At 40.8% G+C, this 18,470-nt stretch overlaps 2 protein-coding genes across 3 annotated transcripts in view; one reads left to right on the forward strand and one right to left on the reverse strand.

The window, feature by feature from the left end:
- On the forward strand, positions 304 to 5,317 carry LOC8061367 (alcohol dehydrogenase-like 4). Of its 2 annotated transcripts, none has more exons than XM_021461439.1 (10): positions 304 to 526; positions 673 to 809; positions 975 to 1,024; positions 2,540 to 2,883; positions 2,991 to 3,073; positions 3,155 to 3,230; positions 4,191 to 4,246; positions 4,383 to 4,478; positions 4,671 to 4,829; positions 5,021 to 5,317. In XM_021461439.1, exons 1-10 carry the CDS (start codon positions 466 to 468, stop codon positions 5,135 to 5,137), a joined length of 1,179 nt encoding a protein of 392 aa, XP_021317114.1. In that variant the 5' UTR covers positions 304 to 465; the 3' UTR covers positions 5,138 to 5,317. The 2 variants fall into 2 exon arrangements, with proteins under 2 accessions (XP_021317114.1, XP_002464720.1); XM_002464675.2 differs by having other exon boundaries at positions 307 to 526; positions 4,185 to 4,246.
- Positions 5,741 to 18,470, reverse strand: part of LOC8066442 (tropinone reductase homolog At5g06060) — a 28,527-nt gene continuing 15,797 nt past the window's right edge. Inside the window, exon 7 of the mRNA XM_021451885.1 lies at positions 5,741 to 5,840. Coding sequence (XP_021307560.1) covers positions 5,741 to 5,840 — 100 coding nt within the window. The remainder of the gene's footprint in view (positions 5,841 to 18,470) is intronic.

Here is an 18,470-nt window from a genome sequence, read left to right on the forward strand (position 1 = left end):
CGGGTGCTACAGATATTTGGGTAAATTGATCATCTATTAATCGATGTTATCTAGGTTTGCCGGCCACTAAGATCATTGTTAGGCATGTGCTTAGCTAACAATTGGCTATTGCTTAAAAAACGGCTAACAATTGGCTGGCACATTAGCCGTGCAAATTAGATCTACTCCAGAAATTTTTTAGCTATATATATTAATTATCACATGGATCCAGCCAGACTTTTAGAAGCATATTAAAGGGCCCACTGCTGTTTTGACCATACAGCAAATATAATAGAGCAACACGGAAGGAAAAAAAAAGATCATCTACGCCTCCATGGCTGCCGGTTGATAGGAGCATAAATAGCTGGACACTGGTGCCGGCTGGCCACCTCACTAGAGCCAAGAAGACGATTTCTTATCCCTGAAAGAAAAAGAGGAAAAAGAAAAAGGCTTCAGGGGGAGAATCAGGATAAAGAAGACGACGCCATGACGAACGGGAACGGCGGCGTCGCCGGCGGCACCCGTGGGAAGCCCATCAAATGCAACGGTGCTGTGTTGCCTGCGGCTTCTCTTTCTTTTTTTCCGCTCTTCCTTGTCGTCGACCCATCGGTTGCATCGATCGACGGCGGCGCGGCTATGAACAAATTAAAGCATGCGTATAGTTGAGTTTTGGTCTGCTTGTTGCTCATGCAGCGGCGGTGGCGTGGGGTCCCGGAGTGCCGCTGTCGGTGGAGGAGGTGGAGGTGGCGCCGCCTGGGCCTCTGGAGGTCCGCGTCAAGGTGCTCTTCACCTCCATCTGCCACACTGATCTCAGCGCCTGGAAGGGAGAGGTGCATTATTCATTCATCTTCTTGGATCGGGATCGGGATCTGATTTCTTTACTTGATCACTCGACTAACCTACCTATGAGTCTCATTTATATTTCTATATACTATATCTGCTGCCATGTGACGACGACGGTGTGCTGTCTGTCTGTTATGGATTGGACGTCACAGAACGAGATGCACCGCAAGTACCCTCGCATCTTGGGCCATGAGGCAGCCGGGTTAGTAATGTTAATCCTCTTCTCCACGCATGGCCCCCCGCTCCGTCCTCTCATGGCGTGTGTTCACGTAATTTCGAGGCAGCTAGCGGAATGCTTTACCGGAGTTTTGAGTCCTGCAATGGACTTCCGTGTGAACACTTCACCGGAATATTTAAAATGAGTTAATAGTGCACCAAGTCTTCTGAATGCCGTTACGTTTACTTTAGGCCTAGTTTAGTTCACCCAAAAAAAAATCAAGATTTACCGTTACATCGAATCTTGCGTATATGCATGGAACACTAAATATAGATAAAAATAAAAATTAATTGCACAGTTTACCTGTAAATCATTAGATTAATTTTTTAAATCTAGTTACTCCATAATTAGACAATGTTTATTAAATAAAAACAAAAATGCTACAGTACCGAAATAAAAAAAAATTCTAAACTAAACAAGGCCTTGCTGGATTGGATGTCGGGGCTGCTTGGCCTTGAATTTTTGCTTTCAAAGGTCAAAATATAAATTCACGTGTCTTCCAGGGTTGTTTTGTTTCAAATTTCCAGTCTTATTTGGGGTTAGAGAAATAATAAGGTGTTCTTGTTCGTCAGCGCCCGCATGCACACGCCACTTTTGCGTGACAGACTCGCACATAAATGAGCAAGTTTGACCTTACCACATTTATAGTTGCCAATTAGCTTATTCAATTTTTTTAGCAAAGCTTCTGCAAACAAGATTAACTTTGCTGCATATTCTTGAACAAATGTTTTAACAATGGTCTTTTCTCAGAAAATCAAGTTCTCTGAGAACTCCGGTCTTGGACTACATACTCATGTTTTACTAATACAAATCTTGCAATTAATTTGTTGTTGTCCCTGAATAAATTAATTCTGGATTTTTTGAAACAACATGACTTATGACACTAAACTGGTATCATTAGAAAATACTATGAAATATATTTTTACAACGTGTTCATTAGGTGTCATAAAACTAGATTTTCTACATACTCAAGTTATATAGGATGGACTACTTCACCCCGTGAATTATAAAACGAGATTTTCTAATCCATGAACTTTTCAAAACCGGTCGAATAGTCCAGTGGTTTTGGATGGTGGTTTTGTTTTTCTTCTTTTATTTATTTCCACAAAATATTTGAATCATAATAAATCACAGAAAAATTATAAAATAAAAAATCTAATTTTGTTAGACTCCGCATAAGTAGATCTGCACAGTGAACACGTAATATGTATGTTTAGTATAATTTTTTGTTGTAGATTTAGATAATACCACCGTTAAGGTAGCAAATCCAGCATCCAAAACCGCTTCACAGGCTTATTTGATCAGTTTTGAAAAGTTCACGGAATAGAAAATCTAGTAGTAGTCCACACTCTGTATAGTTGAGAGGGTTATGTAGATTTTTTTTCTTTTAAATAATATCCAAATACCCTTTCCTATATCTTATAAAACATTCTATGTGGCACCCATGAACTAAACTTATGTTTTACTTGTTTACATATGTATCTATATATATTATATCAGAGTGGTGGAGAGTGTGGGCGAAGGAGTAGACGGTTTGGCCCCTGGAGACCACGTAATTCCCATCTTCACCGGGGAGTGCGAAAAATGCGTGTATTGCAAGTCGGACAAGACAAACCTCTGTGGAACCTACCGTGTAGATCCTTTCAAGACCACCATGGTCTTTGACAATGGCACGAGGTTCTCCCTGGTGGACCGCAACTCTGGGTTGCGGCAGCCGGTGTACCACTTCCTCAACACCTCCACCTTCACCGAGTACACCGTGCTTGACGCCGCCTGCGCCGTCAAGATCAACCCCAAGGCCCCGCTCCACAAGATGTGCCTCCTCAGCTGCGGCATCTCCACAGGTGCTCAAATTAAATTTCATATGCATGCATGCAAGCAATACAAATCAGAGCAGTTTTGTGGAACCATATACAATTTCCGTTTTTTTCTTTGTTTTTGGCACCAGCAGGAGTGGGAGCTGCGTGGAACAGTGCAGACGTTTCTGCTGGATCAACAGTTGCAGTATTTGGACTTGGCGCTGTTGGTCTTGCTGTCAGTATATATACATGTTTTGCTCAACTTAATTACACAATTAAGAATTTACCTGACTAAGTTTCATCTATTTTCTAATAGGTTGCTGAGGGTGCCAGGCTGCGAGGGGCAGCTCGGATCATCGGCGTGGATGTAAACCCTGCAAAGTTCAGCAAAGGTGCGTGATATCAACTCATCTTTGTATCAGCGAACAAAATGTCTTTGCATCAGCATGACTTGACACTTAAGTACACCACTCTAGAGTCAATAACCCTAGCCCGCACGGATGGTTCCTTTGTTTTCTTTTCAAACTGACAAAAACTCTTTTCCCATCTACTGCATACCCTTTCGGTTTTCTCGCCATAAAATTTGTTTTTTCTCATGTCTGAAATAAGGGAAGAAATTGGTTGCTGATTTCATGAATGAAGATAACATCCTTTCTTAACTGGAGTGGCAACGACTCCGCGGCCAGAGAATGCCGTCCACGGTTCGATCTCTTTCATGAATGAAGATTCAATGCACCCCGTGGTTAAATAAAGAACATATATATATGGAGAAGACAAAGCATAGTTACTCTACCGAGTATACTATGAAAGGAAGGCCATTTTCTCTCGTTGATAATATATTATTTAAGTAGAAATTTGCACATGCACCCACGAAGAAACACATCTAGCCTGTCAATTTCAACGTTCAGGATGTCATTTTCCATATGATGCAACCGGGAGCAAAACAGAACAATTCTCTGGTTTTGTCATTAGGCTCACAGAGAACCCATGCTATGTCTCAATCTCAATTGATCTGTTGATTTGTACATTTTTTGTCCAACAACGGAGTAATCTTTGAACAATTAACTGCAGTTCAAAGAACAAAATCACATCAAAGCTATTACTTTTGCAGGTGCTGCTTAGCCTGATGAGCTGTTCGCCAAAAATGTTCTTAAAACGATCCATATGTCAAAATAGCTGGTAGCAACTGATGTAAAATTGCCAGCAGAAGTAAATCAAACCTGCGCGCGTTTATGAGATTATCATACACTGACTATTTCAAATGCAATGGCTTCAATTCTGGAATGGTACTAGTGCCATTTTTATGAGATTATCATACACTAACTGGAAATGAAATGTGTGTCAAGGTAAAGAGATGGGTGTCACCGACTTCGTGGACTCTAGGACCTGTGACAAACCAGTCCATGAGGTACATACGCCATTTCTTTCTATTTTTGCAGTGAAAATGTTTTATCAGCCTTGTTATTCTGTATGATCACAAGAGAACACTCAGTATCTGTACATGGCACTCTACGGCCGGTACACTGAAAACTGATTGTGTGCAGGTGATCAGCGAGATGGCGGATGGAGGTGTAGACTACAGCTTTGAGTGTACCGGGATCAGTGATGTGCTGCGTGAGGCCTTCCTGTCCACGCATGATGTAAGTTGTGTTTTCCTCTTCCATTCTCAAGTCCCCTTCCTCGCCAATACCGTCGCTAATTGGCCCACTAACAATATAGCCAGGAACATTATTTGGCCCAGTTAGACCCAATAAACCTGTTTTTTTTTCTCCTTTCTTCGGATCTCCTACTAAAACCTTGTGTCACAAAAAAATGACAATAAAAATATTCAGGGTTGGGGCCTGACGGTGATGCTAGGGATCCATTCAACGCCCAAGATGGTGCCGCTGCACCCGATGGAGCTCTACGGCCGTCGGATCATCGGCTGTGTCTTCGGCGACTTCAAGGGCAAGTCTCAACTGCCCAACCTCGTCGACAAGTGCGTCAGCGGGGTACGTACCTCAGTGACTGAGGGCATTTCCTCTCTAAAAATCGGGCTTTTTCCATTATATTATCATTGTTAATCTAATTAATTAGCATCTCTGATCTCTGATCGACATTTTTCCTTCTGCGAAAATTAAGAATGCTATTGTGTTGTTGACTGCATGGCCATTCTCTTACCTTTTGTTCTTCAAATGTTCAGGAGGTCAATATAAACTTCGATGGCTTCATAACGCACAAGATGCCATTCTCGGACATCAACAAAGCTTTCCAGTTACTGGAGGAAGGCAAGTCGTTGAGGTGCCTGCTCAATCTCTGATGGACAATACCTCAGGAACAGTTTTGATTTCAGTAGCAAAATAAATGTACAAGGAATTAATGTTTTCCCTAGTACTCTTTCTGTACAAGGAATTCTCATGTTCAGGTATGTCTTGTAAAACGAATGCTACTTATTTGAACAAAACAAAATGACATTTATTCTGGGATCAGGTATTCCTAATCATTGTATCGCTGCTTCACTGCCGACCAGGCCAACATTCATGATTTGAATATCAGGCAAGGCAACTTTGCTTGCCGCTCTTAACCTCCCAGGTAAGGATGAAAACGGAACGGAAATATTCCATACCGACCGCTTTCGTTTTCTACATTATGATATCGTTTTCTATATTATGAAACTGTTTTCGAATTTTGTCAAACATAAAAATTTGTCAGTTTCAATTGGTTTCACAACCATTCTTATTCTTTTGTTTTTCTCTTTAATTACTAAAATATAGAAATATTCCGTACCGATCGCTTTCGTTTTCTACATTGTAATTCCGTTTTCGACCGTTATCGACCGTTTTCATCCTTACTCCCAGGCCTATGAAGGCTATGATTCTGAGTGTCTTGGAGCTATCTTGGAAGGCATTAACCAAACAACTCCTCACACAGCAAGAACCACGCAAAGGATCACGGCTATATCCCAGTGTCTCGCTAGTTCAAATTCACGGATCACTGCTTGTGGTTCAAACCCGGCAGCACATCTAGAATTAAACCCAGTAGAGGGTAATCGACAGTGATGAAATTATCTATCACTGCCGGTTAGGGATGAAAACTGATCAGATACGGATAGATTTCACCAATATCCGATTTGTTTTTATATTTTTAGTCGGATTCGGGTTCGAATACGGATAATGTCAATCATATCTGATAAGATACGATTGGATGTTGACATCATAAATATATGATTTATTAAATATTCAGATACGGATACGGTATCGGATGTTGAATATTCAAACTCGATACGGACAGATCTCAACCTCTCTAAATGAATTCGGCCTCAAATACAGTCAGAAAATTTCCATATCGATTTCATCCCTACTGGCGAGATTCATAGACTCATTACTGATAGAAAGATACCACTGCCACTACCCAGTTAAAACTAGACCTTTGAACAGCTGATCCTTCCATAATAAACAAAAAATTCCCCACCAAATTGTTGATGTGTTTATGAGTACAAACCAAACTTTTTTTTATTAAATCTAGAAAATTGATGGTCCAACTAATGAAACATTTGGGTAGTAAGAAAATTAAGGTATAATATGTTTATCATTAAAAAGTTCTATAAACAGAAGAAAAAATCTATCAAAATTCTATTTTAATTAGATATTGTTAGGGATCTATGTTTGCTCATACAATAAATCAATCAAAATATGTTTGCTCGTGCAATAAGTCTATTTTAGTGATCTATGTTGCAAGAAAGGATACTTTCTCTGTGGCTAAGTTTTACAGGCTTCAAATTAATTTTCCAACCATGATTCACTAATTCATCCAATGGTCGCCTAAATAAATGTTATTCTAAATTCATTTAGATAACCATCTTAATTATGTTTTTAACAAAAAAAAGGAATTAAATGTGTGAGTTCATCAAGCAGTACAATTGCAGATTTAATACCCGATTTTAAGAACAAAATCAGATATGCACCATATGTGAGTCTTAGAAGTCAAATCTCACATATAGCTACAAATAAGGGGTAATATCAAAAGACAATGCATAAATATATAACGTACATAATATAAAAAGAGATAACCTTTAATAGCAAGCAGCGGATAAACAACTCCAAACTTCGGGTATTAACTTCTCTCTACAGGATCCAACTGACTGGTTGATCACAAGCCTAAACTTCTCCTGGGGTTTGGGGGAAATAGCAAGAGTGAGTCCATGTCGAACTCCACAAGTATAGCAACTAGATTGTATAGATCCCACAATCTCATGATCAATGTGACATAAATAATGTAAAGCATTAAATAATAAATAATGAGCATATTTAACACACAGGAATCATCACCCTTAATGTAGATGTCCCCAAGGCCGCTCTTGACCGTGAGCTCGGCTAGTATACTAGTTTTTAACCCTCTACAGAGGTTGCACATCTTTACCCATGAGTCATGATTTACCCTTTTGCCCGAGGTAGCTAATCTCTTAACCCCCTTCCATGGGAGGTCGGCAGGGATCACTATGAAGTCTTTCAAAGGTTCGTCTAACAAGTTAGGGCCGCTTGGTTTCATTAGTCAGTCCATGTGATTCACCCGCAGGAATCCACGGTCTGCTATTCCCCAATTGCGCCACACGGGTAACCGCTAACGAGCTAGAAAAGTTACTCATACTTAACTAAAGCCAGAGCCATTATAGCCCTCATGGTTGCACTGTTGTCCCGAGTGATCACGTACAGATAAATCATCAAGTTGCTAAAAAGTCATTTTTATCATTTATTACTTAACATTAATCTAGCCACAGGATCATGGTCACAGAAATAAAATCCAAATGCTATACTTGCCTCGATCCAAATGCTCTTGTTGATCTTGCTAGCTGCCAAAACTCTGATCTTGATCACTGAAGTACTCTTGTGCACCACGAATTGTTCACCGTCTAAACTCGATCATCGATCACACAAACAATCGGAGAAACATACATGAAGCAACCAAAGCTACAATTAGAACAGTACACCAATCATATAAAAACAGTATGAGAAGTTTATAAAATGATTCTACGAATCGCTACGATTTCATAGACGTAAAGATCGCGAAAATCGGAATTAAAACGAAGGAGATATGAATTTTTTAAAATTTCCTATAGATAAATAATTAATTAAATCAGATCACGAAATTAGAAAGTTTCAAACTGAGTAAATAATTTTACTAACATGTAGAGATCATGATTATGAACCTAACACAATTGGAATGGGTCAAATCGGAGTTAAAATGAACATTTTATGGCTAAAACAGTTTCAGTGGCAAACTTGTAAATATCAGAAAACGTATTTTGAATTAACCCGGCACACTTTACGTTTTCATAAAGAGAAAGCGTATTTCTTAAAACGTGCTTTGGACTGCGGGTTCTATATTTAAAACTGCCAGGGGCTCTTTAGAAAGATGTCCAACCGAAAGGGTACGGTTCGATCTAGACCGTTGGATTAGATTTAGAGGGTCGAGATTAGGTCCAGAGAGAGAGAGGAGCGACGGCCAGCCGGAACAGAGGAGACACCCGGCGGCGCCATGGCCGGGGTCAAGCTTACCTCGCCGGAGACCTCGATCTCGCGCTACGGTCCACTATTCGCTAAACTGATAGCATGGAGAGACGTAGGGGGTCAACGCGAGCTTACCAAGGGGGTTTTGGAGGCCCGGGGAAGGCTCGAAGGTGGTCGGCCACGTGATCTAGCGGACGTCGGGGCTCTGCACATGTTCGGCGCCGGTTAGAGAAGGACAGGGGATAAAAGAGAGCGAAAGGAGTAGCGTGACAACTTCGTAACCAAGTTTCGGTGCTCGGCAAGCACTCGAATATGGTGGAACATCAACGAACACGAAAACCACGGCGGCGGCAGGCGAGTTCATTCGCCGGTGAGATCCAAGAATCGGTGACCGAGGTCGCTAGGGCTTCACGAGCACGCGGTCAATCGAAAGAGTTATGTCGATGAGGTTTCGCAGGCCTTATAGGGGTCCTATTAGCAGGAAAGGCAAGAAATCCCAAGATTTTTGGGATCGGATGCCCCCTGGAAGAATCCTGGTCGGCAACGACTCAAGGAAGAAGAAAGAGAGGTGGCTGACGAGTGGGGTCCACTTGGCAGCGACTACTAGAGAAAAAGGAGGGACGCGGCTTGGGCCGGTCTGTAGGCCCAACTGAGCCAAAGCGAGGGAGGGGGAAAAGAAGGGCGCGGCCTGCTGGGCTGGGGGAAGAAGGGGGAACTTGGGCCCGAGAGAGAGATGGGCTGGGGCGCAAAACAGAGAGGAGGGGTGTCTTTATTTTTTTCCTTTTCCTTTCTTTTATTCCAAAACCCATTTTCAAATCTATTTAAAAATCACTTTGAAATACTTTTGAACCTTAGTCAAACCACTCATATCAAAATCATATGCACCAGCATGATTATACACAAATGTTTCTACATCCTATGATAAGTTTTAATTTAGTGAAAAATATTATTTTTTCTATATTTTCATGAGCACCAAAATACAAAATTAAATCATTTCACCTATTTCAAAAAGGAGTAAATTTTAGGGTGTTACAAATCTACCCCTTAAAATGAATCTCGTCCTCGAGATTCGGAGGAGACACAGATTCCAAAAGAGAAACAGGAAAAAGATCTTGATCATTATTTCAACTTGACAACTTGTATTCCAAATGCAAACAGTCATGTCTCGGGATCACAACTTGTGAACAAAACTTCCATAAAATGTCTGTTATTCATAGCTGATTAAAATCCATCTTGACTAACAACTTTTTGACTTATACAACTCAAAGACATGATAACTTAGCATGGGTATGCCTCCTCAGGTAGGAGTGGACCACCTTGATACTCAATTCTTTTCCCTGATGGTGCAGTTAAGAAAATTTTCCACTGGGTAGCATAGATCACTGCCTTGTGTGCACATAACCATCCATTGCCAAGAACCAAAGGAATATTGAGTGACTCTAGCACAATGAGGTTTACAGTGAAGTTTTCCTTCTTTATGACAAGATTGATATTTGAGCAAACCTGATCTGCCTGTATTTCTCCCATTGGGGTTTGAACTAACAAAGGCTTTCTCGTCGGACACTTCACCCGTTCGATTGTCTTTACCAGGTTGGCGGATATGAAAGAATGTGAAGCACTTCGGTCAAACAGAGCAAAAACTAGCACTGAGTCCACTTGAATATAACCTCCCACCACTTTGGTGGCTCCTTGAACGTTATGCCTATCCACATTGTTCAGTCTTCCATTGATATAATTTTGTTGTACTTTATTTCCAGGGGTAGGCTTCTTACGAGCTTTCCTTTTACGCTTCCGCTGTTGTGGATTTTGATTTGATTCATTGTCAACTTGCTCTTCAATATTATTATTTTGATAACACTCAGCTTTGTCATACTCATAGCATCTTTCTTCAAAGGCAAGATGATCATAATCTTCCCACCTATCCATGAGAGGTGTCATATTGTGCTCCGGAATCATGGGACACTACACTCCCTGTCATCAAGTGACCAACGTGAGTAACACGACAAGGATAGATGATCATAACCATAGAATATTTCAGGAGACAATTATCACTTCAAGCTAGTTTTAAAATGCATCATCCAGTGATATCAAGGTACTACCCCCCTTAAAATTAGATTGATTGGGGAGACATTAGGGACTAGTCCTCATAACCTTTTTTAAATGCTACACATCATATAGTCTTTAAAATTCGTTGTACCGAGTCTCTTGATTCATCCAACATTATCCAATTCTTCTCCATGTAACCCCTTTATTTGGGCTACCCCCCTTAAGAAAGGTCAACTAGGGGACACAAGAAAGGTAGCTAGCATGTTTTCTAGACAAGTTAACTAACATTGAGAACTTATGACATCCCAAAGACCTTCTGTGCAAGAGAACAACATGTATCCTGAAATTTTCCCGCGATATGAAAAACACCAGCATAGAAATACAGGTATAACTCTTATTCTGTTAATCCAACAGAGTTATAGCTTATACCGTTAGAAAACATATGAAATTCTCTACCACTTTCATGTAGAAGACCTCCTTAGATTCTGTCTTTAAGCTTAGGTAAAACAACCAAACATAATATCCTTCCTGATAATGTCTCAGCAAAGGTGCAGTAACTTGCAGAAGTCATATCTCGGTCTAGAGAACTCATATGATGACGATCCTTACATTTTTGAAAATCTTAGGAAATCCTATACAACTTTCGTATACAACATTTTCCCAAATTCTGAAGTTAATTTGGCTGAAATTAGGAAAATGCCGGATCTGTCCAAACTCTCAAACAGTACAGAAACATCCAATGTAAATGTCATATCTCAGGTTCTACTTATCCAAATAAGTTCCAGCTTACACCGTTGAAAATCTTGGAACATTATCTATAACTTTTCTATAGAACACTTTTCCAAATTCTATAGTTATATTTGTCTTTCACATTAAGCAACCAAAACTGGTCCAGATTCTTGACAGCACATCTGTATCATCTTATGATTTTTGTAACTTCCAAACCATAACAGCTATGAAAGTGATTCTTGCGGTCAGTGAAAGATCTTGAAGTCTAGTTGTTCCCAGAAAAAGTTGATAGACTTTGCATGATCAAAACTTGAGATACACTACAACCATTGTAGACTGCTCCAGAAATCAGCAAGGGATAGAAACAAGAGATAGCCAAACCCAACTACTTATTTCATTAATCCTTATACCTTAGATCTATAAACTAAATGAAATTGTGAAGAAACTCACAAAATTATTACACTCATTACAAAGATCCAAATCAAACATAAACATAATAACAAGCAATTAAGCATTAAATGTTCGCAAGGCACACAAACTCAACTTTCGCCACTAGCGTTTTTATTACACAAGGGGACACAAACTCCTAAAATTTAGGCTCGGTGTGGCTACTTTCATGATGCATCAGTTGCTTCTTTTGTGGACAAGAGCTTATATAATGTCCTTCTTGTTGACAATGAAAACACCTTCTCTTAGCTGGATCCTTTGTGATGTCATTTTCCACTGAAGTGTTGTTCGGTGTGTCATCAACTCGCTGACTCTGATGGTTTATCTTTGTATGATTAGATTTCTTCCTATATTGCTTGATCCTTTGAGGTTGAAACTCTTTATAAGTGATTGTCCATCCATCTATGCATACCTCATGAGCAGTGGGATTAGCTTGGGGAATTTGTTCATCTCCAAGGTTTGGGTTTTCCTGACGAGAATTTGAAGCTACATTTGACATCTTGGGATTTGGGTGTTGATCACTTCCCAAAGTCGGTTCTAGTGCTTTTGCCTTCCTCTTCTTATCCTCATTAGTCACACAGGTTGGTTTTGTCTTAACTTCCTTTTTAGATGACATATTCCAAAGACAAGGAAGACCATAATGCTCACAACAGTGACATTGATCCTGATATCCTGATGTATTACTCCCAACGCTTCCATGATTTCTCATGTTGTTCCAAGCTTCTGCTACTTGTCTCCTCACGGGTCCTGAGATACGTTGTTGAGAGTTCTTATTCTGAGTTATTCCTTTCACTACTTGTGTTTGCATGGCTAGAAGCTTCTCCATGTCGAATGCTTTTACAGTTGGCAAATCTGGGTGCTTTTGTTCTTTCTTGTCAAAGGTCTTCTCGTTATGATCCATCTAAAGAGACAAAGAGAGAGGATTTAGAATAGAGACAAGATTTTATAAAAGAACTGGGCAAGAGGTAAGCTTAACTTTTAGCAACTATCAAGGTCAAGGCGAAAGCAAGAGGTAAACAAAGATAGAAGCATGCTAAAACGTCCAGTTCTAACTAGGCTTGCGTCCTACAGTCAACATTGTTTTGATACCACTTTGAAATACCCGATTTTAAGAACAAAATCAGATATGCACCATATGTGAGTCTTAGAAGTCAAATCTCACATATAGCTACAAATAAGGGGTAATATCAAAAGACAATGCATAAATATATAACGTACATAATATAAAAAGAGATAACCTTTAATAGCAAGCAGCGGATAAACAACTCCAAACTTCGGGTATTAACTTCTCTCTACAGGATCCAACTGACTGGTTGATCACAAGCCTAAACTTCTCCTCGGGTTTGGGGGAAATAGCAAGAGTGAGTCCATGTCGAACTCCACAAGTATAGCAACTAGATTGTATAGATCCCACAATCTCATGATCAATGTGACATAAATAATGTAAAGAATTAAATAATAAATAATGAGCATATTTAACACACAGGAATCATCACCCTTAATGTAGATGTCCCCAAGGCCGCTCCTGACCGTGAGCTCGGCTAGTATACTAGTTTTTAACCCTCTGCAGAGGTTGCACATCTTTACCCATGAGTCATGATTTACCCTTTTGCCCGAGGTAGCTAATCTCTTAACCCCCTTCCATGGGAGGTCGGCAGGGATCACTATAAAGTCTTTCAAAGGTTCGTCTAACAAGTTAGGGCCGCTTGGTTTCATTAGTCAGTCCATGTGATTCACCCGCAGGAATCCACGGTCTGCTATTCCCCAATTGCGCCACACGGGTAACCGCTAACGAGCTAGAAAAGTTACTCATACTTAACTAAAGCCAGAGCCATTATAGCCCTCATGGCTGCACTATTATCCCGGGTGATCACGTACAGATAAATCATCAAGTTACTAAAAAGTCATTTTTATCATTTATTACTTAACATTAATCTAGCCACAGGATCATGGTCACAGAAATAAAATCCAAATGCTATACTTGCCTCGATCCAAATGCTATTGTTGATCTTGCTAGCTGCCAAAACTCTGATCTTGATCACTGAAGTACTCTTGTGCACCACGAATTGTTCACCGTCTAAACTCGATCATCGATCACACAAACAATCGGAGAAACATACATGAAGCAACCAAAGCTACAATTAGAACAGTACACCAATCATATAAAAACAGTATGAGAAGTTTATAAAATGATTCTACGAATCGCTACGATTTCATAGACGTAAAGATCGCGAAAATCGGAATTAAAACGGAGGAGATATGAATTTTTTAAGATTTCCTATAGATAAATAATTAATTAAATCGGATCACGAAATTAGAAAGTTTCAAACTGAGTAAATAATTTTACTAACATGTAGAGATCATGATTATGAACCTAACGCAATCTGAATGGGTCAAATCGGAGTTAAAATGAACATTTTATGGCTAAAACAGTTTCAGTGGCAAACTTGTAAATATCAGAAAACGTATTTTGAATTAACCCGGCACACTTTACGTTTTCATAAAGAGAAAGCGTATTTCTTAAAATGTGCTTTGGACTGCGGGTTCTATATTTAAAACTGTCAGGGGCTCTTTAGAAAGATGTCCAACCGAAAGGGTACGGTTCTATCTGGACCGTTGGATTAGATTTAGAGGGTCGAGATTAGGTCCAGAGAGAGAGAGGAGCGACGGCCGGCCGGAACAGAGGAGACACCCGGCGGCGCCATGGCCGGGGTCAAGCTTACCTCGCCGGAGACCTCGATCTCGCGCTACGGTCCACTATTCGCTAAACTGATAGCATGGAGAGACGTAGGGGGTCAACGCGAGCTTACCAAGGGGATTTTGGAGGCCCGGGGAAGGCTCGGAGGTGGTCAGCCACGTGATCTAGCGGACGTCGGGGCTCTGCACATGTTCAGCGTCGGTTAGAGAAGGACAGGGGATAAAAGAGAGTGAAAGGAGTAGCGTGACAGCTTCGTAACCAAGTTTCGGTGCTCGGCAAGCACTCGAATATGGTGGAACGGCAACGAACACGGAAACCACGGCGGCGGCAGGCGAGTTCATTCGCCGGTGAGATCCAAGAATCGGTGACCGAGGTCGCTAGGGCTTCACGAGCACGCGGTCAATCGAAAGAGTTATGCCGAGGAGGTTTCGCAGGCCTTATAGGGGTCCTATTAGCAGGAAAGGCAAAAAATCCCAAGATTTTTGGGATCGGATGCCCCCTGGAAGAATCCTGGTCGGCAACGACTCAAGGAAGAAGAAAGAGAGGTGGCTGACGAGTGGGGTCCACTTGGCAGCGACTACTAGAGAAAAAGGAGGGACGCGGCTTGGGCCGGCCTGTAGGCCCAACTGAGCCAAACCGAGGGAGGGGGAAAAGAAGGGCGCGGCCTGCTGGGCTGGGGGAAGAAGGGGGAACTTGGGCCCGAGAGAGAGATGGGCTGGGGCGCCAAACAGGGAGGAGGGGTGTCTTTATTTTTTTTTCCTTTTCCTTTCTTTTATTCCAAAACCTATTTTCAAATCTATTTAAAAATCACTTTGAAATACTTTTGAACCTTAGTCAAACCACTCATATCAAAATCATATGCACCAGCATGATTATACACAAATGTTTCTACATCCTATGATAAGTTTTAATTTAGTGAAAAATATTATTTTTCCTATATTTTCATGAGCACCAAAATACAAAATTAAATCATTTCACCTATTTCAAAAAGGAGTAAATTTTAGGGTGTTACAGCAGAGTTAGTGAAAATGTAAAAAAAAACATTACTTTTAGGGCTTCAGTACGAGAGATTGATTCATACATCTTGTTCTAATAATAGAATACAATGTCCGGCTCATGCAGAACACGGAAAGTCTAGAGTGAAATTGTGAATACGACGGCTAGCTCTGTTTATTCTAACTTTGATGAGCGCCATTAGCAGTGCTGGTTTCCACGACATTAAGGAGCATATTTTCTTTCGGAGTTGGATAACACCCATTAATGGTCATGCCTCCATCAACCGAAATCGTTTGGCCTGTAATATACCACTACTATAGAATGAGGCATTGGTCGATGCCCAAAATGGCCAAAAACCTCGGCCTTTTTGCGGCCCGGGGTTAAAGACCCCTTTAGCACCGGCCAGAGCCACGGGTCGAGGCAAACCCTTTAGCACCGGTTTGTGTTACAAACCGGTGCTAAAAGGTAACCCTTTAGCACCGGTTTTTGCCCTGAACCGGTGCTAAAGGTCCGGTTTATAGGCCGGCTCCCTCCTCCCCTCTGCCCATTTGAAACCGAGAGCATCATTGTTGTTCTTGGAGCTTCTTCTTACTTGTTCTTCATTTGTTCTTCATCTCCAACGCCCATCGTTGATCTTCTTCGATTCCGTCATCGTCTCTTCGTGCTTGGAGGTGACTAACTTCAGCCTTTCTTGTCTTTTTCATGTTGTTTTTGGCTTGTGATGTTCCCATCATTTTTTAGCTCAAATCCACTTTGTTATTTTGAATCATTCACATGAATTAGTATCCATATATATATATCATATTTCATGGTTGACCTAGTTTTAATGTATTTTGCAAGAATGAATTATAGTATATTTTTATGATCATAGAAAGTAGGATAGTTCAAATTAATTGGTTTGTTAATATCACTTGATTTATTTTTATTACTACATATAATGTCCATTGTATCATACATGTTTACTAGTAAATGTGGAATTTATAATTGTTTAAAAATTGAGTATGGATAGTAGATGGCAACCGTGACCGGGTCTTCAGTCTCTCAACGGGTTCAAAAGCGATACCGTCCGGAACTCCCTCTCATTACTTGTGGCAAGTGTGGGCAGAAGATTTTGATGGAGTACAAAGTGTCGAAAGAGGGAGTAAACAAGGGTCGTATATTCTACAAGTGTCCAGATCGTAATGTGAGTTATTTCCAGACATTTGCTTATATATGTGCATATTTTTTTAAATGATATTAATTAATCTTTTGATTCTCTCTTTTAATTTCAGTGGGACGGAACCGGCGGATGTACAGGTTGGTACTGAGAGGAAGAATACATTGAACACATTAAGAAATCTTTTGCACAGGTGGTTGAGGCTGAAGGTGGTGAGGCAGTGAGCCGACGAAAGGAGTTCAATGATGTTGATCAAGCGAATGATCTATCTATTATAGTTGGGATCGGACGCGAACTAATTATGTTGCTTAAGTGCATTTTAGTTTTGTTTTTTTTAATGCTAGTTGCGATTGTATTTGTTGTAGCCAAGCTTTCCTAAATTAATCAACTATGTATCTTAGACATGTTGTGCAATAAGATGAGAAACTATATGTGTGCATGGTTTTCATAATATATATGTTATCTTTAATGCAGATGGTAACACGTAATTGGATGTATAATGCCGATCGGCGCTCCGAAGAGTTCATTAATGGCGTGCACTATTTCTTAAGTGTGGCCGAGTCAAATAAGAGGGACGGTTTCATGTGCTGTCCATGTGCCGTGTGCAAGAATTTGACGGAATATTCTAACTCAAGAACTCTTCATTCACACTTATTAAAGTCTGGTTTCGTACCAAACTATATTTGTTGGACCAAACATGGAGAAAGCGGGATTATAATGGATGAAGGTGAAGAAGAAGAAGAAGAATTGGACCATGCCAATATTATTGCTCAGTATGGTGGCTTCAATGATGTTGCAATGGGGGGAGATAATGAAGAAGAGGTGGCGGCAGAAGATGATCGGGGCGATGATGCTTTTGGTGATGCCATCCGTGATGCACAAAGAGAATGTGAAAGTGATAAAGAGAAAGCCAAGTTCGAGCGCATGCTAGAGGACCACAGGAAATCGCTATATCCCACCGCTGAAGAGGGGCAAAAAAAGCTGGGTACCACACTAGAATTGCTGCAATGGAAGGCAAAGAATGGTACATCTGACAAGGCATTTGGGCAGTTATTGAAGATCATAAAAAAGATGCTTCTGAAAGGCAACGAATTGCCCACCACTACGTATGAAGCAAAACAGGTTGTCTGCCCTTTGGGATTAGAAATCCAGAAGATACACGCATGTCCTAATGACTGCATCCTCTACCGTGGGGAGGAATACGAGAATTTGGATGCATGTCCAGTATGTAAGGCATCACGGTATAAGATTAGACGAGATGATCCTGGCGATGTTGAGGGTGAAGAACGTCATAGAAAGAAAATTCCAGCCAAGGTTATGTGGTATGCTCCTATAATACCACGATTAAAACGTCTGTTCAGAAATAAGGACAATGCAAAGTTGTTGCGGTGGCATAAAGAAGACCGTAAGATAGACAATATGCTGAGACACCCTGCCGATGGATCCCAGTGGAGAGCGATAGACAGAGAATTCCCAGATTTTGCAAATGATGCTAGAAACTTGCGGTTCGCCTTAAGTACAAATGGTATGAATCCTTTCGGTGAGCAGAGCAGTAGTCACAGCACTTGGCCAGTTACTCTATGTATCTACAACCTTCCTCCATGGCTATGCATGAAGCGGAAGTTTATTATGATGCCGGTGCTTATCCAAGGACCGAAGCAACCTGGCAATGACATAGATGTCTACCTAAGGCCATTAGTTGAGGAACTTCAACTTTTATGGAGCAAACCAGGTGTTCGCGTGTGGGATGAGTACAAACAAGAGCACTTTGACCTGCGAGCATTGCTGTTTGTAACAATCAATGATTGGCCAGCTCTGAGTAATCTTTCAGGCCAGTCAAACAAGGGATATAATGCATGCACACATTGTTACGAAGACCTTGACTGTGTATTTTTGAAAAAATGTCGAAAGGTCGTGTACCTTGGCCACCGTCGGTTTCTTCCTGTGAACCACCCAGTACGAAAGAAAGGCAAGCATTTTAAAGGCAAGGCAGACCACCGGACCAAACCTCTCAATCGAACCGGGGATGATGTACTCGAAATGGTCAAGGATATAAAAGTGGTATTTGGAAAGG

Source organism: Sorghum bicolor, chromosome 1, assembly GCF_000003195.3.
Source record: "Sorghum bicolor cultivar BTx623 chromosome 1, Sorghum_bicolor_NCBIv3, whole genome shotgun sequence".
Classification (NCBI taxonomy): Eukaryota; Viridiplantae; Streptophyta; class Magnoliopsida; order Poales; family Poaceae; genus Sorghum; species Sorghum bicolor.

Excerpts from the sequence above, each read along its gene's own strand:
- LOC8061367 (XM_002464675.2), top strand. The coding sequence starts at position 466 with ATGACGAACGGGAACGGCGGCGTCGCCGGCGGCACCCGTGGGAAGCCC. Across the intron at positions 4,247-4,382 it reads GTGACAAACCAGTCCATGAG|GTGATCAGCGAGATGGCGGA; the intron begins GTACATACGCCA and ends GATTGTGTGCAG. Across the intron at positions 4,830-5,020 it reads TCGACAAGTGCGTCAGCGGG|GAGGTCAATATAAACTTCGA; the intron begins GTACGTACCTCA and ends TCAAATGTTCAG.